Source organism: Mytilus galloprovincialis, chromosome 11 (assembly GCF_965363235.1).
Source record: "Mytilus galloprovincialis chromosome 11, xbMytGall1.hap1.1, whole genome shotgun sequence".
Taxonomy (NCBI): domain Eukaryota; kingdom Metazoa; phylum Mollusca; class Bivalvia; order Mytilida; family Mytilidae; genus Mytilus; species Mytilus galloprovincialis.
Window position 1 is genome coordinate 79,272,040 of NC_134848.1, and position 27,507 is coordinate 79,299,546.

The following is a 27,507-nucleotide window of genomic DNA, read 5'->3' on the forward strand; positions in this document are numbered from 1 at the left end:
TATTATTGAGTTCATCTATTTTTGTGATCGTGAAAAAATCTACAAATATTCCGGTTTAATTATTGCCATTTTAGGAAATGTTCTCTATTATGAAAACAATGCAAACATTTCTGAATTAACAGTATGTTCTGGATTCTAATGCAACTAAAAATGTATAACCTCAGATCATGCCCTGATATCTAATACAGTAAATCTTTAAATATCTCCAAAGTGATACATGTGTCCTTCATTTCACTATATATCTTGTTTGTGTGCAGAAGTTTTTGTTTTTAAGGCTATATGTATATGTATCAACCGACTGGTATGCGTTCTGCATTGTCTGCTATAAACAAAATGTAGAATGCAGATCAGTCGAGTGGCTTAGATTTCTGGCATAAAGCAAACTTTAATATTATGAGCTCCTGTTGTATTTTATGGGAGGAAGATGGTAATTACCCTTTTACCAAGAGCACCTTTAATATAAAGCACTTTCACCAATGCACTCATTTTCAAACCTTTTTCTTTAACCTGATATACATATATTCACATTAGAACTGTCGTGTTGTGTTGTTACGTCCAATAAAGACACATGTTAAAACATTGAAATTTCCCCAGACGTGTTTATTGAACACCTTTTGTTTAAATCTTGTTAAATGATATTAACATGTGGTATAAATCAAAATCTTCTTCTGTGTCTAAGCTTTATTGCTGTGTATTAGTAGAATAGTGCAAAACTGTCATACTAAAACATAAATATTTACATTTTGCATCTATTCAGTATGTGGTGTTTTTATTGCTATTGCTGTCAATAAATCAGGTTCTTCTAAACTCAAACTAGAAAATCTTTCATAATTTTGAACATTACATTTATAGTTTAATAAATTTCTTACCGTAATAATACAGTGGAATATAAATCCTTATATATTGAGTCTATTGAATAATTTTCTTTTTCCATTTTTTTTTAACTAACCATTTTGAAGGAATTTTACACTGACACTGAGTTCACTGAAAAATATTCAGGAATCTGATGTACAGTAGTTGTCGTCTGTTTATATAGTTCATACGTGGTTTCGTTTCTCGTTTTGATATAGATTAGATCGTTGATTTCCCGATTGAATGGTTTTACACGAGTAGTTTTTGGGGCTCTTTATAACTGACTGTTCGGTGTGAGCTAAGACTCCGTGTTCAAAACCGTACCTTTGCCTATAATGATTTACTTTCATAGACTATTATTTGGATGGAAAGTTGTCTAATAGGCACGCATACCACATCTTCCTATATCTATACACAACTGACAATTTTGCCGTATGTTTAGAGGCTTTCCGATTTGATTTTTCTCTGAGTTCTGTATTTTTGTGATTTTATTGGTTTGATAAAATCATATAATATTCACATCACTGATAACCAATCTTCTTAAATGCACATATAAATATTGATAACTCTTCTTTAATGTACGCTTATAATGCATCCTCGTCTGTCACACATCACTGAATATGAATCGACATACACTATCATGTGTGATGATATTTTCACATTTAGATGTAATGAATCGTCACCAATTGAAAGACTAATAACGAGGATTCTGATAAATTCACACTATTTTAAAAATGAATCGTCACCAATTAGCATACTTTTGACGAGGTCCTGATAAATTCACAGACTGTTGATAAGGATCCGAATTAATTCTCACTTTTCTGATGATGATACCCACTAACTCAAAGAAAATTGACAAGAATCTGGCTTAATTCCGACTTCTTTGAAGATCCTGTTCAATTCAATAAAACAAAACATTTCAAACAAATTAAAACTTTGTTTCGTCCCTCTTTAGTTTACACAAAACCGATTTTAATGTAGTGTCAGCATATCAATTAGTCGTTGATTTTAATATAGTGTCAGCATATCAATTAGCCGTTGATTTTAATATAGTGTCAGGATATCAATTAGCCGTTGATTTGTCTAGAAGAGTAGCTGGCCATTTTACTTAGTTTTGACCTTTGATTTTAGCTATTTGTATTGTATCAATATATCTTACACAACATTGTCCAGTTGAAGACACAGTATGTGATGTTTTTCTATATGTTAATATCATCAATTGGAAAGAATACTAGTTTCAATTACTGCACGTGAAAGATAACTGCATTTCTTCCGTTTCGTGCTGTGGTTAAGAAACTTCTTTGGTCCGATACATCTTCTTTTTATTCTGAATCACCACAAACTAATGTTGTTAGTTAGATAGGTTTAATAAACAATAAATATGTGTTGGATTATAAACATGTGGGTCTTATTGTACAGATCTTTTTGCACTGAATGATTCTTTGTTTTGTTTTGTTTTCTTACAACGAAAATAGTTTTTAAACATTTCATTGTCCTTTTTTTTAAGAAGTTGACCAGTTGTGTTAAAGTTTTAGGTAAGATAGTATTACAAACATACCAAATTCCGAGGAAATTTCAAAACGGAAAGTCCCTAATCAAATGGCAAATAATAACAAAAATAGTCGTGTCAATAACATAAAGAAATGCTTTTATTTACTTGTCTAATTGATAGAAATCTAACATTTTAACAAGTTATACATTCTAAAATGTATTTAAAAAAAAAACTGTCCTATATTCTTTTGTGGTTTTCTATATTGTGATGTTATGCTATTGTTTCAGAAAAAGGGAGAGGGTTTGGTACCAATAAAACGTTTAATCCCACTGCAAATGTTTGCACCTGTCCTTTGTCAGGAATCTGATGTACAGTAGTTGTCGTTTGTTTATGTTATTTATACGTGTTTTTCGTTTTTCGTTTTTTATATAGATTAGACCGTTGGTTTTTCCCATTTGAAGGGTTTTACACTAGTAATTTTGGGACCTTTTGTAGCTTTTTGTTCAGTGTGAGCCAAGGCTCCGCGTTGAAGGCATTGCATTGACTTATAATGGTTTACTTTTATAAATTGTTATTTGGATGGAGAGTTGTCTCAATGGCACTCACACCACATCTTCCTATATCTCTTTATTCTATCTATACATTTCTGAAGCAAAATTGTATTTACTAGAATAGTACAGATGATGGGTATATGTTGTTTATATAGAATATACAGACGTCATGTTACGAATTAATACATATTGTACATTCTTGTTTCGTTAACATCTGTTTGAATATGCTGATAAGAACACGTTTCGTTGACATACATAGTCAGATACTTTTATTGGAAACAATATTTGATTATGAATTATAAAATTATAATATATTTATTCATATTCACAAAGGATTATGAACAGGCTACAAGTGTCTACATCAATCTGTTACATAAATTACTATTGTGAAAACAGATTTAATGCAAAATAATTTTTCGACCAACAGCTTTTTGCTTTATTGCTAGATTGTATTTGTATTTGAGTATATCTCATCTTAAAAAAAATCAGTCTTTCATCAGTATTTTGAAATGTATTGAATAAATGTAATCCTAATATCACAAAATAAAGTAAGTTAATTAAGTATTTCTTTTGTTTTTATGTTGTCAACGGATTTGTATGTTATATATGTTGTTCATATTTATGTCATCCCGTCTACGACTGAAGTAATAATGTCTGTTATATGTGTTGATATTACAGCTTGGATTTACACCATTATTACTCGCTGTCCAGAAAGGAAACTTAGATATAGTCCAATACCTGATCACTGTGGGCTGTCAAAGAGATGCAAGAACCAATGTGATTATGATTTTTATTTGATCCTACTCCTCTTTATTGTGAATAAATACAAAAGCATGTTGTAAATCAGACAACTTTAATATATTCCTAATATAGTTAACACAATCTTGTTCCGTTTTCTAGAATGTGACCATCCACATTATACTTGTAACAGAGTTTGTACTAACATAATCAACCAGACCGTTGCCACTTGTGTCATTTTATATGTTTTGTCAAATTTAATCCGATAAAACATGATTAATCACCAAACATGTTTTCTTACAAAAATAATGTTATCAAAAATTGATATGTTCTGCATGAGAATATGTTGTGGTAACTCCTTTATTAGATAATATTAATTCATGTAATTCTTTAGAAATAATTTAAATCATTTTGAATTAAAGCAAATACATTTAATCATTTTGTAAAATGTTGTAGGGAAAGGAATTTATTGATTGGGTTAGTTCATACAATTTGTTTTCAATCAATGAATCTCAGTCATATGAGGCATATTTGATTGAGTGTTCTGATATTTGTGTCTGATTTTTTAAAATATCTGACTATCAATGTTCAGAAGTTGATAAAAACAAGTTGTGGTACATTCTTACTAACTCACTATTATCTAAACCTTTACTTGTTATATTGAAGTAGGTTTTGTTCTGGCAAATTTTACTAACATCAGTTTCACTTTAATTTAAATTCATGTGAATCTCTCGTGAATTTCTCGTTAATCTCATCTCAATCGAATTTATACGTGAAATCAGTTAATGCGAGTTTTATGTGAATTTCATGGAAAACTCACGTGAATTTCACATGAACGTCGTACTTCAAGTATATGTTCAAATTTAATAGAAATCATGAAAAATACAAAATACAATTTTCTATTGTGAAATTCGTGTGAAAGTTTCCAGGTGAGATTCAACTCAAACGACCTTATACATGAAACGAACGCTTAAATGTTCATGTGAATTTCTAGTGAATTGCAATTCACATCTGCAGCAAAAAAAAAACCGTTGAAATTGAAAACCAAAATTGTGTAGGATATTGTTGTTGTTTTAATATTGATGAATCAATCAAATTAAGGTCATCACTCAAGAAATTTTACGGTCCCAATCATGAGCTGATTGGCCATTATGACAAAAGTGTGTCAGAAATCATATCTGCTATTCTTCCTCAGTCATAATAACCTTCCATCATTACCGAACTGAACAAAGAAATAACACGACTGGTGCCGTATACGGTGCAGGAAATGCTTACCCTTCTTGAGCACCTGATTTCACTCCCGTTTTTTAGAGGAGTTCGTGTTGTTTTTTAATGATTATTTATAACTATTGATGTAAATGTCCTTTGGTTTTGTGAGTCTTTGTTAACTCCTTGGTTTTGATTATTATTGTCTTAAATCAAAGTAAATAACTATGTTTGCAGACTATACCTGTGGTATGCCCGACCCATGTGTAGGATACCGTGGAAGTTTTAAATATTTACATGAAAGTACATAACTATGTTTTCGGACTATATATGAGGTATGCCCGAGCCATGTGTAGGATACCGTGGAAGTTTTAAATATTTACATGAAAGTACATAACTTGGTTTGCGGACTATACATGAGGTATGCCCGACCCATGTGTAGGATACCGTTGAAGTTTTAAATATTTACATGAAAGTACATAACTATGTTTGCGGACTATTCATGAGGTATGCCCGACACATGTGTAGGATACCGTGGAAGTTTTAAATATTTACATGACAGTACATAAATATGTTTGAGGACTATACATGAGGTATGCCCGAGCCTGTGTAGGATACAGTGGAAGTTTTAAATATTTACATCAAATTAAAAAAATATTAAATTTGCGGACAATACCTGATGTATATTCGAATCTAAGCAGAATTTTTTTTTAAAATTAGATAACTTTGAATACTTTCATCAACATAAAAAATATATATGACCGGACTACTTGAAGTATGCCCGAGACCTGTGCAGGTTATTTTTATTAATTTTACATTTTTCGCTTGTTATAAGGTTTGATAATCGTTTACATGCATTACCGTAAAGCTATTTCCATAGATAAAATAATGTCTACGAAATAGGTTTTTTTTTACTTTTTTTTTTAAATTGATGTAGTTTTCTCTTGCGATCTTTAAATCTAAAGATTGAATTATGCTACAGAATTTTAAATTTGAAAATTATAAAAACATTACTTTGACATGTTTGACTTTCCTTTGTGAGTACAGAATCTCAATGATTGATTGTGAACCCTTGTTATTTTGGTATCACCCTTATTACAACACTAACTGTCGATTTCCTCTGTGAATACAAAATCTCAATGATTGATTGTGTACCCTTGTTATTTTGTAATCATCCTTATTACAACACTAACTGTCGATTTCCTCTGTGAATACAAAATCCCAATGATTGATTGTGTACCCTTGTTATTTTGTTATCACCCTTATTACAACACTAACTGTCGATTTCCTCTGTGAATACAACATCTCAATGATTGATTGTGTACCCTTGTTATTTTGTTATCACCCTTATTACAACACTAACTTTCGATTTCCTCTGTGAATACAAAATCTCAATGATTGATTGTGAACCCTTGTTATTTTGTTATCACCCTTATTACAACACTAACTGTCGATTTCCTCTGTGAATACAAAATCTCAGTGATTGATTGTGTTTTGTTATCACTCGTATTACAACACTAACTGTCGATTCCCTCTGTGAATACAAAATCTCAATGATTGATTGTGAACCCTTGTTATTTTATTATCACCCTTATTACAACACTAGCTGTCGATTTTCTCTGTGAATACAAAATCTCAATGACTGGTCGTGTACCCTTGTTATTTTGTTATCACCCTTATTACAACACTAACTGTCGATTTCCTCTGTGAATACAAAATCTCAATGATTGATTGTGTACCCTTGTTATTTTGTTATCACCCTTATTACACCACTGACTGTCGATTTCCTCTGTGAATACAAAATCTCAATGATTGATTGTGTACCCTTGTTATTTTGTTATCACCCTTATTACACCACTAACTGTCGATTTCCTCTGTGAATACAATATCTCAATGCTTGATTGTGAACCCTTGTTATTTTATTATCACCCTTATTACAACACTAACTGTCGATTTCCTCTGTGAATACAAAATCTCAATGATTGATTGTGAACCCTTGTTATTTTGTTATCACCCTTATTACAACACTAACTGTCGATTCCCTCTGTGAATACAAAATCTCAATGATTGATTGTGAACCCTTGTTATTTTATTATCACCCTTATTACAACACTAACTGTCGATTTCCTCTGTGAATACAAAATCTCAATGACTGGTCGTGTACCCTTGTTATTTTGTTATCACCCTTATTACAACACTAACTGTCGATTTCCTCTATAAATACAAAATCTCAATGATTGATTGTGTACCCTTGTTATTTTGTTATCATCCTTATTACAACACTAACTGTCGATTTCCTCTGTAAATACAAAATCTCAATGACTGGTCGTGTACCCTTGTTATTTTGTTACCACCCTTATTACAACACTAACTGTCGATTTCCTCTGTGAATACAAAATCTCAATGATTGATTGTCTACCCTTGTTATTTTGTTATCATCCTTATTACAACACTAACTGTCGATTTCCTCTGTGAATACAAAATCTCAATGATTGATTGTGTACCCTTGTTATTTTGTTATCACCCTTATTACAACGCTAACTGTCGATTTCCTCTGTGAATACAAAATCTCAATGATTGATTGTGTACCCTTGTTATTTTGTTATCACCCTTATAACAACACTAACTGTCGATTTCCTCTGTGAATACAAAATCTCAATGATTGATTGTGTACCCTTGTTATTTTGTTATCACCCTTATAACAACACTAACTGTCGATTTCCTCTGTGAATACAAAATCTCAATGATTGATTGTGTACCCTTGTTATTTTGTTATCACCCTTATTACAACGCTAACTGTCGATTTCCTCTGTGAATACAATATCTCAATGATTGATTGTGTACCCTTGTTATTTTGTTATCACCCTTATAACAACACTAACTGTCGATTTCCTTTGTGAATACAAAATATCAATGATTGATTGTGTACCATTGCTATTTTGTTATCACCCTTATTACAACACTAACTTTCGATTTCCTCTGTGAATACAAAATCTCAATGACTGGTCGTGTACCCTTGTTATTTTGTTATCACCCTTATTACAACACTAACTGTCGATTTCCTCTGTGAATACAAAATCTCAATGATTGATTGTGTACCCTTGTTATTTTGTTATCACCCTTATTACACCACTAACTGTCGATTTCCTCTGTGAATACAATATCTCAATGCTTGATTGTGAACCCTTGTTATTTTATTATCACCTTTACACTAACTGTCGATTTCCTCTGTGAATACAAAATCTCAATGATTGATTGTGAACCCTTGTTATTTTGTTATCACCCTTATTACAACACTAACTGTCGATTCCCTCTGTGAATACAAAATCTCAATGATTGATTGTGAACCCTTGTTATTTTATTATCACCCTTATTACAACACTAACTGTCGATTTCCTCTGTGAATACAAAATCTCAATGACTGGTCGTGTACCCTTGTTATTTTGTTATCACCCTTATTACAACACTAACTGTCGATTTCCTCTATAAATACAAAATCTCAATGATTGATTGTGTACCCTTGTTATTTTGTTATCATCCTTATTACAACACTAACTGTCGATTTCCTCTGTAAATACAAAATCTCAATGACTGGTCGTGTACCCTTGTTATTTTGTTACCACCCTTATTACAACACTAACTGTCGATTTCCTCTGTGAATACAAAATCTCAATGATTGATTGTCTACCCTTGTTATTTTGTTATCATCCTTATTACAACACTAACTGTCGATTTCCTCTGTGAATACAAAATCTCAATGATTGATTGTGTACCCTTGTTATTTTGTTATCACCCTTATTACAACGCTAACTGTCGATTTCCTCTGTGAATACAAAATCTCAATGATTGATTGTGTACCCTTGTTATTTTGTTATCACCCTTATTACAACACTAACTGTCGATTTCCTCTGTGAATACAATATCTCAATGATTGATTGTGTACCCTTGTTATTTTGTTATCACCCTTATAACAACACTAACTGTCGATTTCCTTTGTTAATACAAAATATCAATGATTGATTGTGTACCATTGCTATTTTGTTATCACCCTTATTACAACACTAACTTTCGATTTCCTCTGTGAATACAAAATCTCAATGTTTGATTGTATAGCCTTTTATTTTTTTTATCAGTAATCTAGATGCAATAGAATGATACAACTAGAATAGTCTGTAAAAGGTGAACAATTGGAACACTGTTTTATTCTTACTGATTCTATCAATTTGAAGCAAATCCTATATTATATTGACAGATAAATATGCATGTTCCTGGTCATGATAACAGTCAGGTCACTGTCAACGTCGGTTAGATATAAAAAAAAAGAAGCTTATCGTTTGAGTAAATGGCCAAAATTCAACAATTTACTTTTAAAAAAGTAAAATAGCCAGGACCTCACAACTTTTAATTGGTCAGGTCATTGTCAACGTTGGTAAGGTCACGTTTTCACAAACTTCTAATACTTTAATCATTTATTTTTATTCTTTTTTATGTATTTAATCATGAAATCTTATTATCTTTCAAATTTGAGATAAATCCCTTTAGAAACAGAGAGGTAAGAAGCATTTTCCATTTGGTCCGGTCATTGATAATGTTGGTCAAGTCATAATCATAGGACGTTTTCGAATTGTTTTAAACAAACATTGTTTTGCTTTCTGCAGTATGTGTATTATAGGCGGAATTTTATCATATATCAAATTTGAGATAAATCCTTTGAGATATTAAAAAAAATATAAGCATGTTTTATTCGGTTCTGTATTTGTCCTGTCATCGGTCCAGTCATTGGTGTAACTCATATTTAAACAATGTTTTAACAAAGCGCACACCCAACGGTATGGAATAAAACTAACGGTGAAGAATTTAAAAACAACCGGTTAGTTTTTCATGCTGAAGAATGAAAAATCAATGCATTAGTTTTTAGTACTAACTCGTTGAAAGTGAAAACCAACGCGTTGAAAATTTCATAAGGTATGTACATATTGCTATTGACACGATTTGATTTGATTTGATTGTTGGTGTTATTACGCTTATGGGGTATTTTGTGTCGGAAAGATCTTCGATAAGAAAACTGACAATGCTTGCCAATTAAGATTGGAGTCAAGTTCATCCGGACGCCAATGATACGAACGGCCACTCATCCACGTATTACTGTGTGTACTGATATTATCCTTTCGTAAACATCTGATATTATTTGTTGATAAGTTGTTGATGAGAACACAGGTTTGGTTGCATTTTTGAGATACATTTAAAAAATACTTGTCATAATATAGTTGTATTAGGAATTGTCTCCTCGAAAGGAATCAAGATACATCAATGGTATATACATTATTCTTTACAAATGTCTATACTTTGTAGTTACAACTGACGTGTGTGCTATTATAAACATTTTTTATATTTATAACATAAAATTGGCAGTAAATGAACACATTTTTATTCAATTATATGTATGTTGGTCTTACAGGATGATTTTACACCGTTATTGTTTGCTGTATATAAAGGATACCTAGACATTGTAAAATACTTGGTGACAGCTCAATGTGACATAGAATCAAAAAACAAGGTAACCAAATATATCATCTTATCCAACTTCTCTTTATATTGGATCAAAACAATTGTGTTGTAAATAATACAGGTATAGTGGACAACACGTACTTCTTAGTAAATATAAAATGTCATGTTTATTTGTCTCGTCAAATTGTATCAGAAACAAACATATATGACCGAGTTTGTGTACTGGCAGAAACATTATGTTATTAAAATCTAAATTAACTTATTAACACAAAAGGACTGAGAACATGAATGTATTAATTTCTTAGCCAGATAGAAGTAGAAGTAATCATCTTTAAATCAATATACAATTATCTAAAATTTTCTAAAAACATGTTGTTTATGTGTAGTGTAATGAATAAACGGTTATCTACATCAGTTTTTACCACTAATTTCAATGATATGTATTGCATTTATTTTTGCCTCACAATATTGTCAAGTTGATGAAACAGTATGTGATGTTTGTTACACATTGGAAGAACACTATTTTTCCTATTTGTTTTCGTATCTGTAGTTCAAGAAAAGTCGTGTTTGTTACACACTATTATTTAAACCTTTATTTGTGATAAGTAGGTACGACACTTGCAAAGTTCACCAACATCAATTTCTCGTAAATATAATCTCAATTAAGTTTATAACTGGTTCTCCGTTAAAGGGACATCACACTATTGTTTATACGCATCGCTCTCTGCGCCGCCATAGTGTCGTAACTGTATTATGACGTCGCCGTTTTCGATTCCACCGTAAAGGTTTCTAATTTATGAAAAAGCGAAAGCTCGAAGGGATGTTCCACTAAAGCAGGAGAAATGATAATAGACATATCATATTTTTTTACAACTGATATGTTGTACTAGCGAGTTTCTAGATTGTAGTGGGGTTTACCTGCGGAATACAAAATAATGGGCAAATACTGCAGAATAAAAGGCAAAAAAAAAAGATTGAAAGATGAGGTGTTAAAATATAAAGAATAACAAATATTGGAAACACAAAATAAACATTAACAAATGAATGACCCACTATCCAGATCATTATGATAAAAAGGATCTACCAATACAAAACACATAATCATCATGTATAATCAACACTAAGAACATTGGAATTTCATCCTCTCCGACCGTTTTCTCGATAACGAAGTCGTTGATATATAATTTTTTTGATGTATGTGTTCAATATCCGAATAGCCGAAAGTGGTCATGAAATGGCACAACTTTGGCAGCGTATCTCCGCGATGCGGTATGTAAGGTTCAGCGTATATTTTCGGGGGGGGGGGGGGGGAGGTACATATAGACCAAGAGTACCAGCATGTTAGCGTATAGCTATTGAAATCTGTAGTTTTCTTTTCAAAAGAGGGTTGTAAATAAGAACAATGAGTTTCGACTTTCAGTTTTCTCATATCACATGCATGCAACGTCATAATTATTATAGTCTTCTATACTACATGTATAAATAATTCATCAAACATCTCATTTCATATAAGTATTTATCCGGCTCAGCCTGTCGGGTTTTTACAAAACAGAGTCAAATTCATATGTTCAAGTTCTGAATATGCATTAAACTTGCCACTGGACGTAAATGTGTGAAGTCCTATTTGAAATCGTTATTTATTTCACATGTGACGACAGAAATGATCTAAGTGTGGTCCTCTTGGAGTAATTACCACCAAACTCAATCCCAGCCTTCCCTGTGTGGTATTGAACCTTGTAGTACAATTTTAGATAGATAAACACAAGTTATTGTAAAATAGTAATTTTAGTAAACTGCTTGTTAGTGGCCCCTAATTCCTAAACGTTTTGAGCATTTACATGTACCCCTTAAATCAATTTCAGCCTTTCATTTGTGATATGGAACCTTGTGGTACAATTTCAGAAAGGTTCATTACTTCTCAATGTCATATTAGAAATTTATGAAAATCAGGAAAATCCCCCTTTTTTAATGGATAACTCGGAAACTTAAAATCAAAATTTATAAAAAAAGAGAAAGAGAGCTCACATCAATAGATATAAACAATTTCTTTAAAGTTTTATGCCAATTGGTTAAAGCATTTTTAAGTTAATGTCCGACATGTTGACGACGGACGGACGGACAGATGTATACCATAATACGTCCCGTAACCGGGCGTATAATAATTCAACACGTACTATACATTTGGCTTTACCAGTCTCCAAAAGAGAAATATTAAACACATACACACACACACACATGTATTTATGTAGAGATATACACATGTCTCACAGAGTACTGATAAACTGTAACAAACACATTATAGTCCGTCTGGTGAAAGAATATTCCACTCATATAGACAAATGTTTAGTGCTGATGTTCATGTAATATTTGCCACTGAAAGTTTTGCAAAAATCAAGAAAACAATGGTAAAAAAATTAATAAATAGTAATAAAAGTTCAGATGTAGGTTCGAGTTTAGATCACTTAATGTGATCACTGTCGACAGTGATAAAGGAATATTGTCGGAGACCGTGACTGAAAAGGACATCAGAGGGGTCCTGATCCCGAAATCCCGGGCTTAAAAACATCCCGAGGTCCAGAATTTAAAAAAAAAAATCATGACATCCCGAACATCGAAAAAAGAAATCCCGGATCCCGAAAAGGTCAATCCCGAAATCCCGAGCTTAAAAACACTTGATCCCGACGTCCAGAAAAAGGTCCTGCCCCCTCATTAATCAGTATTGGCAAACATAGCTGCATTAACCACAATGAAAGATAAATGTAATAAAAGAATATACATTCAAACAAAAAGAGGTGCACCAACAGAAAATAGAAACCACATTCTTACTCTTAATTTCATCGGATCTCAAAATTTAAACTCTTACCAGAATTTTTAATCTATCTAACAGTATAACTCAAGAAGTTTCTATGTGTAACTCGAGCTTAAACTAGAAATCTTACTGGAAAAAATATTCGAAATCAAAATAAAACTGGAACTCGAACTTAATTTGTGTCGATTATGGAACGTTGTGTAATAACAGAAATGTTAGCCAATTTTAAATTTCTTCCGAAAACGGTGTCATTGAGGGCTTTTTTTTAAAGTGCCGAGTTTGTGGCTTTTTAAACACGGCATTTCGGGTTTTATCTTCCCTTGCACCGGGAAGATAAAACCCGAAATGCCGTGTGTGAATTTATTCTGTTTGTAGTATAAATGGAACATGTTACTTTTCAGCCCAGATACCCTCAATCTTCCGAAGTGGAAGATTCTAAATCTGCAAGCCGTAAATTAATTCTTTAATACGGCATGAGGCACACATTAGTTTTTCCTATACAACAAATGCAATTAACAAATTTAGATGACTCCAACTTTGACAATTACTTTTTAATAAACTGTTACTGTATGTTTAAGAATGAATAATCAAAATACCTTAATAAAAAAAAATTATCATATAAAAAAAAATATATATACATACAATTTTAACCCGATAGTTCCAAGCATTGCAAGAAATGCTGATATGCTAGCAACGTCGATCTATAACGTTAAGAGAAAAAGTTATAATTCCCGCCAAAAATTGATAATAAGCTTAAGATTATTTCCACTGTAGCGGATTTAAAACATCGGTGACCCCCCCTTTTTTATTAATGTTTTTAAAATCTCCCCTGAAGCTGCAAATAATGCAGAAGTTTGAAGGAAAAAACATTAGTAGATTTTTTTTATTTCAAGAAAAATCTATAATAAACGGCAAGTAAAAATGGCGGGAAATGTAAAAAGGCCTTAAAAAATAAGGAAACTGAGAAAAATAAATGTGTATAAGATAAAAGTTACAATTGACTGTTTTAGTTAAACCAGTTAAACATCGTTTTTCAATAATTTTGCCTTCTTTTAGCATTTTTGAGCGCTATTTCTACATTACGGTATAACGCAATTCTTTACTTTTTGATGACGTCATTTCTCGAAAACAACATCGGTGACCCCAATTTTTTTTCTCGCCTAAAATATTGAAATAAGTATGATCTGTCTAAATGCAAAATTTTAATGAATTATTATTAGTAGTTTAAATAGTGTGATTTCCCTTTAAAGCGCCCAACGTCAGAGTAAAAAATGATAAATTATAAATTGTAGCAAAACTTGTTTATAAAGAACATGGAACATCCTCATAGTATACTCTATCCACTCTATAAATTTCAGCATGTAATATGCTACCGTTAATTTGTTATGATCGAGACAGTTTAGATGAAAAACAAATAAAAAAATACTTTTAACGTCATTTAACTTCCTTTGACGTCGTTATTTTCAATACTAAAATACTACAAACTTTTTTTTATCAATTCACGTAAACTTTTATGTCCGTTTTTCTGTTTAGTTCATATCAGTCTTGTACAAGGTAGGATACAATTTATATCGTATTAACATGTTTTCGACCCGAATATGCAAATAATACGCCACTGAATTTTCTTCCTTTTGATCATCATCATTTAGTTGCCAATCTGTGTTACCATGACTTATCATTGATGTGGTCATACTTATATAGAAAAAAATATTTAAATCAACTGTTTCAATTTCAAAATGCACAATAACACATGAATCCCTAGCTTTGAACGGTTTTGAAAAATTCTTTCGAAGCCGAAACACCGCCCTTGTATCATTGATTGGTTTCTTCCTTTGATATGCATTAATACCTTTTTGTTCATTGCATCGAAATTTAAAAAAAAAAAAGAGAAACGAGACGTGTCTATAAGTTTTTTGTTTAGAACAATGGGAGTATGTTTTTAAAATTTAAAAGGTATGATTGCAAATGTGACATCTCCAATCTGAATTCAACAAATTCGTCACATAAAGTGTTAGTGACCTAATACGATATATACCGGGTCAGTAAATTCCACATGATGTTCTATTTTTGCTCAAACCACATATGGAATTTACTGACCCCATCTATATCTTATAAGGACACTAACAAACTATGTTACTGATAATATTTAACCCAAGTTTAAACGGATCACTTATTTGATAATGTTTACAGTCATTATAATAATACAAGTTTAGAGGAGATATGATTTATTGATTGGTGTATTCTGAACGTACAGTGTCAAATATTTCATGTAGTTTTTGTACTTGGAGAAGAATATTAAAAAAACGAATAAGATGTTGCATGCATTGATAAAGAATTTAAAAAGGTTCAATATAAATATATATAAAACAAGAATGTGTCTATAGTACACGGATACCCCACTCGCACTTTCATTTTCCATGATCAGTTGACCGTGAAATTGAGGTCAAAACTTTAATTTGGCATTAAAATTAGGAAGATCATAGCATAAGAAACATGTGTACTTAGTTTCAAGTTGATTGGACTTCAACTTCATCAAAAACTACCTTGACAAAAAACTTTGACCTGAACTTCACACTATCATTTTTTATGGATGGACGGAAGAACGGACGCACAGACCAGAAAACATAATGTCTTTCCACTATCGTAGGTGGGGCATAACAACAATAATGAGAGAGACACGACATAAAATAATCCAGCAAAACCATATAAAATCATTTTTCACAAATTTTTAATTCATGCTCTTTGTTGGTTGGTTGTAGCTTATTAATCTCGCTGACTATAAATTTAAGACAACCATACACGACGAATTGAAGAGCTTCTTCTTGTAGATTCTCTTTTACTATTAGTAATATCCATCGTATCCCGCTTGAGTATCAGATGGTTATTTGAAATAATCCAAGATATATGAGGTGGTATATAGAAAAAAAATTGGACAAGACCCGACCCCTCTAAAGAAAAAAAGCATTAAAATTAGGAATATAAAAAAATGGGGTGCCGAAATGTAAAAAAATAATTTTGAACATTAAGAATAAGGTTAAATAAAAATAACAGAAATAAATCATTAAAAGAATATTGAAACTTTGCGTTATCTGCATATTAAATTTAGTATTAACAATTGACATTATTCTAGTAGATCATTTCGAATAAATGTTGAACTTTCAAATTGGTTGAACACGCAACTGTGCAATTGTAATTAGCAATGCAAGTTCTATACATTCACACGCATCGGTGTTTTTTGCTTAAATCACGATCTTCTACGAGATAATGTATCATTTCGTCTTCCACTGCAGGACAATTTGACCTTGCATCCTTCTCCTGCATTGTGTCCTTTACACGCCTTTAAAATAGTTAGTGACAGATGTCAGACCACGATAATGATAAGCAACAAATAGATCTGCAATTGTGGGTGAAAAAACGAGTTATAAATTCTGAAGTTCTATTTTTAATTTTATCTTAATCATTTACACCTAGCGACAGGTATTTGAAATCCAAGGATGTCAAAGAATATAAAGAGATGATGAGCTTCATGTATATGACCAAAAGGACACAAAAAATAGTCAAATCAATGATTGATGGAGTTAAAAATATATGTAAATGGACAATTGATGGGAAGTTTAAGGATTTGCAGAATCAAAACATTGTGATCATAATTATTACTTCTTCAGTTTCATACTGATACTTGCTGACGGGTGACATCGGCTTTGCATTTTTGGGGGTATAGTATATATTTCAATATTCATCCAAACAATTGATTGATAAGCAATGTGTCTTTCTATATTGTGTTGGACAGTACATTTGTAAGTAATCAAGGATAACATTTATTTTTGGTGATCGAATTTTGATTCTATCCGATTTCATATTTCTTTTAATGTCGGTTTACTACCGGTACTGTCTTTGTTATAAAACTGTACGTTCAAATCCTCAGTACTAGTACCTCATATCACAAAGAAATGTTACATTATTAATGTATGTACCTGTCCCAAGTCAGGAGCCTGTAATTCAGTGGTTGTCGTTTGTTTATGTGTTACATATTTGTTTATATAAATAAGGTCGTTAGTTTTCTCGTTTTAATTGTTTTACATTGTCTTATCGGGGCATTTTTATAGCTGACTATGCGGTTTGGGCTTTGCTCATTGTTGAAGGCTGTACGTTGACCTATAGTTGTTAATATCTGTGTCATTTTGGTTTCTTGTGGACAGTTGTCTCATTGGCAATAATACCATATCTTTTTTTTTTATATTCACTTTTGTTTATTATCCAAGCTATCCAACTTATTTCGAAATTGAAATACTTTTTTTATTTGAATTTTAATTGATATATTTATGCAGTACAGTGACAGAATAAAGAAAGAGGGTGGATATGGGGTAATCGCCATGCGTATGTTGTTGATAAGAAAAAGAAAATCTATCTTGTCAAAATTTTATATACGGATTTTTTTTCAAATGCAGGACCTGAACCAAAGAATTTTAAAGAAAAGAGCATATATTCTTACTGAATAGAGAAAAACGATCAAAAGAATTACAGAGTACAGAAATGTAGATCCCCTATCCCTTAATACAGACCGTAATATATATTATTGTGATATATATATTTGTTTAATCTATTAACTGTTTTTATTTTCGAAAAGTTATATCCGCTGTCCGTTATAACTATCTTAAATGTTTATTTGTGATGCCATACTCGATAAAAGTGCGGACGTGATAGAAAGCACTCTTTACCAAAACGTCAACGGAGATTACATTCCACGGCGATTACACTTCGACGATTTCGTCTTTTAAGAACCATAATATGTGAATCTGAAGAAAGAAGTTGGACTGAAATTAAATGTTGACATCGATATCAATCTGTTGGATGTGGAATTTATTTTCGAAATTGGTTTTTGTTAAGAATTGACCGTTCCACGGAGATTACATGCTTAACAAATCTCTGAAGTTTTTAACTTTGTTTAGTTTTTGAGACAGATAACATTTGGAATAAATGACCATTGTTATAAATAAAATCATCTATGGTAACCTTATGATCAAATTTAACTCATTTCAAACTCTATAATGTTCTAAATAGTTTGACCTGCTTGGTCTTTTATCCGTCAACGGAAATTTCATGTTTACGGAGAAAACGTTATGGACGGCCGGTACGATCACTATTGTTGTGCAATATATACTAAACTTTATAAAACTTAAATATATTGATAAAAAAGAGATATAAAATTCTCAGATATAAGTATAACAAGCTTCGAGTATATAAATCGAAGTCATTAGGTTTGCTTTCTTACAGTGGGACAAAATAACGTAATAAAATGGGCGCTTTAACGGAGAACCCGTGTTATACGTGTAATCAGTTAATGCATGTTTCATGTGAATCTCATTTAAAAATTCATATAAATTTAACGTGTTAATAACATTCTATTTTTTTATATAAAATCCACATGGAGTTTAAAATATCTTTAGTTAAAAAAAATTTGATATGGTAAAATTTATTGAAAAATACATTTGTGAAATTCGTATAAAACATTTCCCGTGAAATTCATAAGCATCTCAATTAACGAGAAATTCACATGAACATTTTAACGTGAGTTTCATGTATAAGGTCGTTTGGGGTGAATCTCACATGAAATTGTCAAATTAATTTCATGTGAGATTCAGGTTTAATTATGTGAACAAATTTTGTCTGATAACAAGTATGTCAGTAGGCATTTTTTGTCATTGACAGTATAAGCCATACCTTATGACAGTTCCAAAGCGTTCGTTATTTCTATCCACGCGTTTGTTTTCATTTGCAACGTCTACCATTTTACTACAAATACCTTTGTTTTCACTTTCAACGTATTGGTCATCATTTTCAATTCGTTGGTTGTAAGAACTAACACTTCGATTCGTTATTCATACGGTATGAAAAACGCATTGGTTTTTAAATTGTTAAGTGTAATTTTTCGTTCCACAACGTAAGTTTTGCACTTTTGTCAAATAATCAAAATCTCTCTAACAAATATTTTCTTAATAGGGAACTCAATATTTCTGACCTGACACTACGTACTTTGTATTGCTTAATTCTTTAGAATTTAATATGCAATGTTTCGGTTTTTTTCGGGAATAATCCCAGGTAAACCCTCATCAGAGGTCGACCTTGATATATTTATTCCGTATCTAGTATCATAGATAGATGTGTGTCTGTTTCATAACAGGTTTTTTCAAATTTACTTCACGTGCATATAGGTCTACGTTGTAGCTAGTCTTTTTACATACTACAGAAACTGACCAAGTAGATCAGCATCTTTGGTTATTTATTCATATATATATAATGAAAGTTCTTATTGTCTTACGTAATCTAATATATCATAACTCTACATGAGATCTAATAGAGATAGTAGTTATCAGTGCTATACTGTGGAATTCACATACGACTGTCGTGTATGTTTTAACACCTATTTTATAATATACAAATGTCTCCCTGTTTAACAATTGGGGAGGTTTGTGTAGATACCATGTCGGGTCTATACATGAATATAACCGGAACCATTCGATTTTCCTTTGTACGTGATCGCTTGAAAGTAAACGGCATCACGTCTTTTTACATCTCTTTCACAGTATAATGATTGTATACTAAAGCCTCCCGTGATGGGATATTGTGAATCAAATTGATGTCTTCGGCCTAATGATTAATTATCATGTTGCCAATATTCTTATTGTTTTTTAAAACCACTATCTGATTTGGATTTAGATAGTTTTTTTATCTATTTTTTGGCAATCGGATCTTTCCGAATTATATACCAAAATTTTGTTAATACCGTGTTAAGATATTCAAAAAAATTTCAGTCATTTGTTTTCTAATCTTTGGTTTCTTTGGAAGTTGCTATATGCATCTATGCTAACTTAGTCTAACTGTTTTGCTAGGGTGAAATGTGCAAGACATGTATACTTTAGACCGTATATATACGATTTTCTCATTAGTACATGTTGCTATTGTTTCTAAGAATTCTCGTACCTTTCGAAGGCATGAAAACAGTGTACTATTTCAAATAGTTGTTCACTTTGTTCTTTTTCTTCATTAAATTTATTAAATCCATCCATTCTCATTCTTAAGTGGAATTTAATATTATTTTTATAGCATATTTCTCTGTTTTATGTCTATAATTATGGTCAAATATAGCAATATCAGATATTTCCAGGGAGGCAACTCTGCCCATTGAAACGCCAACGATCTGTTGCTAGTATAATATTATAACTTTCGTTGTTCATTTACAATCATATTTATTTGTTATAAGTTTCTATGTAACCTTAAACGGTTTGACATACTAATTAGTATCGATATTAGTTGCTAAACGTCCTGTTGCCAATATTTCATGTATGTTTAAGACTATGATATAGTAATGACAAGGATGTTTGCTAGTATAATAGTATATTTTCCATAGTTCATTGACAATCATATTTGTTTTAGTCATTTTCCATGCTACCTTCTATGGTTTGACATGATACAGCGCTGAATAATAATTGTTGACTGATTAACATCCAGTGGCAAATATTTCATGTATGTTAAGGACTATATAAGATATAGTGTAATGACATAAGGTTGTTTGCTAGTATAATAGTACAACTTCCATAGTTCATTGACAATCATATTTGTTTTAGTCAGTTTCCATGCTACCTTGTAAGGTTTGACATAATACAGCGATGAATTATTGGCTGTTTGTTGATTAACATCCAGTGGCAAGTATTTCATGTATGTTTTGGACTATGATATAGTAGTTTCATAAGGTTGCTTGCTAGTATAATATTATAATAGTATAACTTCCATAGTTCATTGACAATCATAATTGTTTTAGTAAGTTTCCATGCTACCTTGTAAGGTTTGACATGATACAGCAATGAATTATTGATTGTTGGTTGCTTACATCCAGTGGCAAATATTTCATATATGTTTAGGACTATGATATAGTAGTTTCATAAGGTTGCTTGCTAGTATAATAGTATAACTTCCATAGTTCACTGACAATCATATTTGTTTTAGTCAGTTTTCATGCTACCTTGTAAGGTTTGACATGATAAAGCGATGAACTATTGATTGTTAATTGCTAAACATCCAGTGGCAAATATTTCATATATGTTTAGGACTATGATATAGTAATGACTTAAGGTTGTTAGCTAGTATACTATAGTATTACTTCCATAGTTCATTGACAATCATATTTGTTTTAGTCAGTTTCCATGCTACCTTCTATGGTTTGACATGATACAGCGATGCATTATTAATAGTTGGCTGCTTAACATCCAGTGGCAAATATTTCATGTATGTTTAGGACTATGATATAGTAATGACATCAGGTTGTTTGCTAGTATAATAGTATAACTTCCATAGTTCATTGACAATCATATTTGTTTTAGTCAGTTTCCTTGCTACCTTGTAAGGTTTGACATGATACAGCGATGAATTATTGGTTGTTTTTTGCTTGACATCCTGTGGCAAGTATTTCAAGTATGTTTTGGACTATAATATAGTAATGATATCAGGTTGTTTGCTAGTATAACAGTATAACTTCCATAGTTCATTGACAATCATATTTGTTTAGTCAGTTTCCATGCTACCTTCAAAGTGTGCAAAGTCCATCTCTTCAACGTGATTTCCATTTGCCCACGTCTGTGACAAGGTGCTCTTCAGCTGATGATAATGACTGTGACGTGACAAGCTAACATTTGACGTTGATGAATCTTAATTTTTGGCGACTTGTTTGCTTAAAACTGTAAGTGTTCAAGGGAACAATGGTCATGGATGAAGATATTCAATACATCGTAATGCCGTTATCAAAAAACAACAAGTTGATGCATCTTTGACCTCAGTGTAGCCATAAATTCACCACTCCAAAACAATGGTCATAGTAAACCTCAATATCATCAATGATTTATCAAAACCGTTGATGCATGCTGATAAATTAATAGATTGCTTATTATCAATCCTTATACATTCTAAATCCAATTATGACAAATTGTAATAACGTTCAATTTTAATTATTATTAACCATCAAGAATTCATACACAATAACTGAGGTATTCTGATCCATCTATTTAACACTCGTCAATACATTTATGAACCATCAGGTTGAAGCTCGTTGCAATGAACTGCATATGTTGATAGAGCCATATTATATTCACATCAGTGAAATTGACACTTACTCATGGTTGACCATTAATTCAGGTGATTTGTATTGTATTTATATCTTACACACCATTGTCCTGGACTCCAGTTGAAGACACAGTATTGATGTTTTTTTACTTGTTAATATTATTAATTTGAGGAATATTATTTTTAATTACTGCACGTCAAAGATAACTGCAATTTGTCCGTGTTTTGCTGTGGTTAAGAAACTTCTTCGGTAAAATTTGTTTTCTTTTCATTTTGAATCACCACAAACTAATGTGATTATTCATTAAAGCTTGCAGACTATACCTGAGGTATGCCCCAACCATGTGTAGGATACCGTGGCAGTTTTAAATATTTACATGAATGTAAATAACTATGCTCGCAGACTATACATGAGGTATGCCCGAGCCATGTGTAGGATACCGTGGAAGTTTTAAATATTTACATGAATGTACATAACTATGTTTGCGGATTATACCAGATGTATGCCCGAGCCTTGTGTAGGATATCGTGCAATTTTAAAATAATAACATAAAAGTAAATAGCTATGTTTGCGGACTATATCTGGTGTATGCACGAGCCTTGTGTAGGATAACGTGGTAGTTTAAAATATTTGCATAAAAGTAAATAACTATGTTTGCGGACTATACCTGAGGTATGTCCGAGCCTTGTGTAGGATATCGTGGTAGTTTTAAATATTGACATAAAAGTAAGTAAATATGTTTGCGAACTATACCTGAGGTATGTCTGAGTCTTGTGTAGGATATCGTGGTAGTTTTAAATATTTACATAAAAGTACAAAAAACTATATCTGCTGATTGTACCTGAGGTATGCCCGAGTCTTATGCAGAATTTCTTTTCAAATTAGGCAACTTTGAATACATTCATCAACATAAAACATATATGAACGGACTACTAAAGGTATACCCGCGACCTGTGCAGGATATCTTTGTTAGTTTTAAATTTCCCCGAAAGTCAATAAATGTATCGCTTGTTGAAATCTTGGTGTAATCGTTTACATTCATTACATTCAACCTATTCCTATAGATAAAAGAATTTCAATGATATATATCTATCTAAATTTTTTAACAATGACGTAGTTTTCTCTTGCGATCTTTAAATATAAAGTTTGAATTATGCCTAAGAGTTAGTATTAGGTGAAACACAAAGTTGAGATTTGTATTAAAACGTTACTTTGACATGTTTGACTTTCCTATGTGAGTACAAAATGTCAATTCTTGACTGTGTACCCTTGTTATTTTATTATCATCCCTATTACAACACTAACTTTCGACCTCCTCTGTGAATTCAATATATCAATGACTGATTGTGTACCCTTGTTATCTTATTACCCCTATTACAACACTAAATTTCGATTTGCTTTGTGAATAAATCTCAATGACTGGTCTTGTACCCTTGTTATTTTATTATCACCCCTATTACAACACTTACTTTCGATTTTCCCTGTGCAAACAAGATAACAATGACTGGTTCAGTACCCTTGTTATTTTATTATCACCCCTATTACAACACTAACTTTCGATTCCCTCTGTTAATACAATATATCTATGACTGGTGTTGTACACTTGTGATATTCCTATCACCCCTATACAAAATCTCAATGACTGATTGTGTTCCCTCATTATTTTATTATCTCCCTATTACAACGCTAACTATCGATTTCCTCTGGTAAAACAAGATCTCAATGACTGGTCGTGTACCCTTGTTATTTTATTATCACCCCTATTACAAAAATGGCATTCGATTTGCTCTGTTAATACAAGATCTTAATGACTGGTTTTGTACCTTTGTTATTTTATTATCACCCCTATTACAACACTTACTTTCGATTTCCTCTGAGAATACAAGATATCAATGACTGATTGTGTACCCTCATTATTTTATTATCACCCCTATTGCAACACTAACTTTCGATTTCCTCTGTGAATACAAAATCTCAATGACTGACTGTGTACCCTTGTTATTTTATTATTACCCCTATTACTACACTAACTTTCGATTTTCTCTGTAAATACAAGATCTCAATGATTTATTGTGTACCATTGTTATTTTATTAACACCCTAATTACACCAATAACTTTCGATTTCCTTTGTGAATACTAGTTCTCAATGACTGATTGGGTCATTACCCCTGTAGCAATACTAACTTTCGATTTCCTCTGTGAATACAAGATATCATAGACTGATTGGGTACCACTGTTATGTTATTATCACCCCTATTACAACACTAAATTTCGATTTCCTCTGTTAATACAACTTCTAAATGACTGATGGTGTACCCTTGTTCTTTTATTATCAGCCCTATTACAACATTTACTTTCGATTTCTTCTGTGAATACAAAATTTCAATGTATAAAAAAGAAGATGTTTTATGATTGCCAATGAGACAACTATCCACAAAAGACCAAAATGACACAGACATTAACAACTATAGGTCACCGTACGGCCTTCAACAATGAGTAAAACCCATACCGCATAGTCAGCTATAATAGGCCCCGATAAGACAATGTAAAACAATTCAAACGAGAAAACTAACGGCCTTATTTATGTAAAAAAATGAACGAAAAACAAATATGTAACACATAAACAAACGACAACCACTGAATTAAAGGCTCCTAACTTGGGACAGACACATACATAAATAATGTGGCGGGGTTAAATGACTGACTGTGTACCCTTGATATCTTATTATTACCCCTATTACACCACTATTTTTCGATTTGCTCTGTAAATACAAGATCTCAATGATTTATTGTTTACCACTGTTATTTTATTATCACACAAATTACAACACTAACTTTCGATTTCCTTTGTGAATACAAGATCTCAATGACTGATTGTGCACCATTATTATTTTATTATCACCCCGATTACAACACTAACTTTCGATTGTCTCTGTGGATACAAGATATCAATGACTCATTGACTCATTGTGTACACTTGTTATTTTATTATAACCACTATTACAACACTAACGCTCGATTTCTTCTGTGAATACAAGATCTCAATGACTGATAGTGTACCCTTATTATTTCATTATCATCCCTATTACAACATTAACTTTCGATTTTCTCTGTGAATACAAGATCTTAATGACTGATAGTGTACCCTTGTTATTTTATTATCATCCCAACTGAAATATAGGATCAAATAGGAGTTGTAAACTCTTGTCTTAAACGTAATTGAAAGATAGAGAACTCATTATTATAATAATTTAAAATCTGAAAGATAAATGTTTATATCAAGCTCCTATTTTCCTATGCTGTTTACGTTTCTTCATTTTCTATTAAGCACATATATATTGAAATATATAAAATGAAATACCTTTACAGTGTATTTGAATAAGGCCTTTTCTACATCCTGTCAGAATTATATAATGATATAATGTGATACAAAGATATAGCATGTCTCTATTTAGTCTATAACTATTCTTGAACATCACATCCTCAACCTTAATATTTGCAACTAGATATGTATTAAAAAAATAAATATTCACAAATCACTTAACTAATTTGTCTCTCAATATCTTATAAGTGACTTTAGAAAGAATAAATAGAAGCCCAATGACTAAGTTGAACTTTGGAATTGTAAATTAAATAGAAACTATTTGTGTAAGCGTTGTTCAATGATTAACAGTTATTTAATGTCGCGATAAAAATACATGTAGTACTTCATTAATTTGTGTTCGAACTGCGAGTAATATTACACACAAGGAGTAGATACATGTAAATCAAATCGACTAACTATTATTTAAAGTCGAGTGTAATGCATCATTTTATATGATACTACGTTATAGTAAATTATACATGTGCAAAGGTCAATTAAGAATTTATGAAAGGTTTATATGTTCTGTAAAAAAACTTATAAACTGCAAATTATGCAAAATTACAGAAACGTGTTTCTAAAAACACGGTAAAATCTGTTTAAATCTAACAACAGGAGATTGACAATCGAGTCCCTTATAAAAAACTGATAACTATGACAATTATTATTTCGTTCTGTCAATACTATGGAATAATAGGTGGCAATCAATTGATGACAACAAAAAAAAAACCTTTTATATATTCCATTCCTTTTAAATGCACACGCTCATGGAAAAATGTTATTTTTTAAAATCTGTAGTCAGCATAAATTAATTGGAGGCAATTTGTTCACTAAGGTCTAGTTAAATAGGAAACTATTTGTACATTTAAATGCGTATTATCTGCACATTTCTACATACATATGTTCTATATTTCTATCGGAAGAAAAAAAATCATAGAATCATTCTTTTGTCTTAGTTAAGGCAGGCTAAAACTTATAAGTATTGACTGAAATGAGTTAAAACAGAGAATGAGGAATGATGCCTCTTCCAAGCAATCTTGCCTCAGGATATCACGTATCACGTATTGATTACTTCTGACCAGACTGAATATGTTATCTCTATCAAATTGATGTTTTAAGCTACATTTGTACTTTGATTAACAGAACTGTACTGGTGATTTATCATAAAAAAATCAGAAAAAAAGATTTGAAAAAGAATCAGTACTATATTAGGGGGAAGGGTGACGGGAAATATAAAAAAGAAGATGTGGTATGATTGCCAATGAGACAACTGTCCACCAAAATGATACAGCCATTATCAGCTATAGGTCACCATACGGCTTTCAACAGTGCAAAGCCAATACCGCATAGTCAGCTATAAAAGGCCCGACAAGACAATGCAAAACAATTCAAACGAGAAAACCAACGGCCTTATTTATGTAAAAAAAAAAATGAACGAAAAAAAAATATGTAACACATAAACAAACGACAACTATTACATTACAGGCTCCTGACTTGGGACAGGCAAATACATAAATAATGTGTCGGGGTTAAACATGTTAGCGGGATCCAAACCCTCCCCTTACCTGGGACAGTGGTATAACAGTTCAACATAAAAACGAACTATAAAAATCAGTTGAAAAGGGTTAACTCACCAAATGGACACTAATACAAGTGGACGTGGCCTGGTACTTATACATCCCGATACAAAAAGACACAACGAACAGATATGAGAGTACTCGCAGTTATCTTACAGCTAGTTCAAAGCCACTAACAACTAATACAAAAATCATGCATCTAAGACTAAGCTATCAATCCATACACATCCAAGCTCCAATGGAGTTAGTGTAAAGACGTCATAAACAGCCAGAGGGAAACATGACCTTGTGCAATGC

General features: G+C 31.7%; 1 protein-coding gene across 1 annotated transcript in view; it reads left to right on the forward strand.

Annotated features, from left to right (window-relative positions):
- Positions 1 to 27,507, forward strand: part of LOC143052873 (uncharacterized) — a 151,086-nt gene that overhangs the window by 39,037 nt on the left and 84,542 nt on the right. The window contains exon 7 of the mRNA XM_076226021.1: positions 3,574 to 3,672. Coding sequence (XP_076082136.1) covers positions 3,574 to 3,672 — 99 coding nt within the window. The remainder of the gene's footprint in view (positions 1 to 3,573; positions 3,673 to 27,507) is intronic.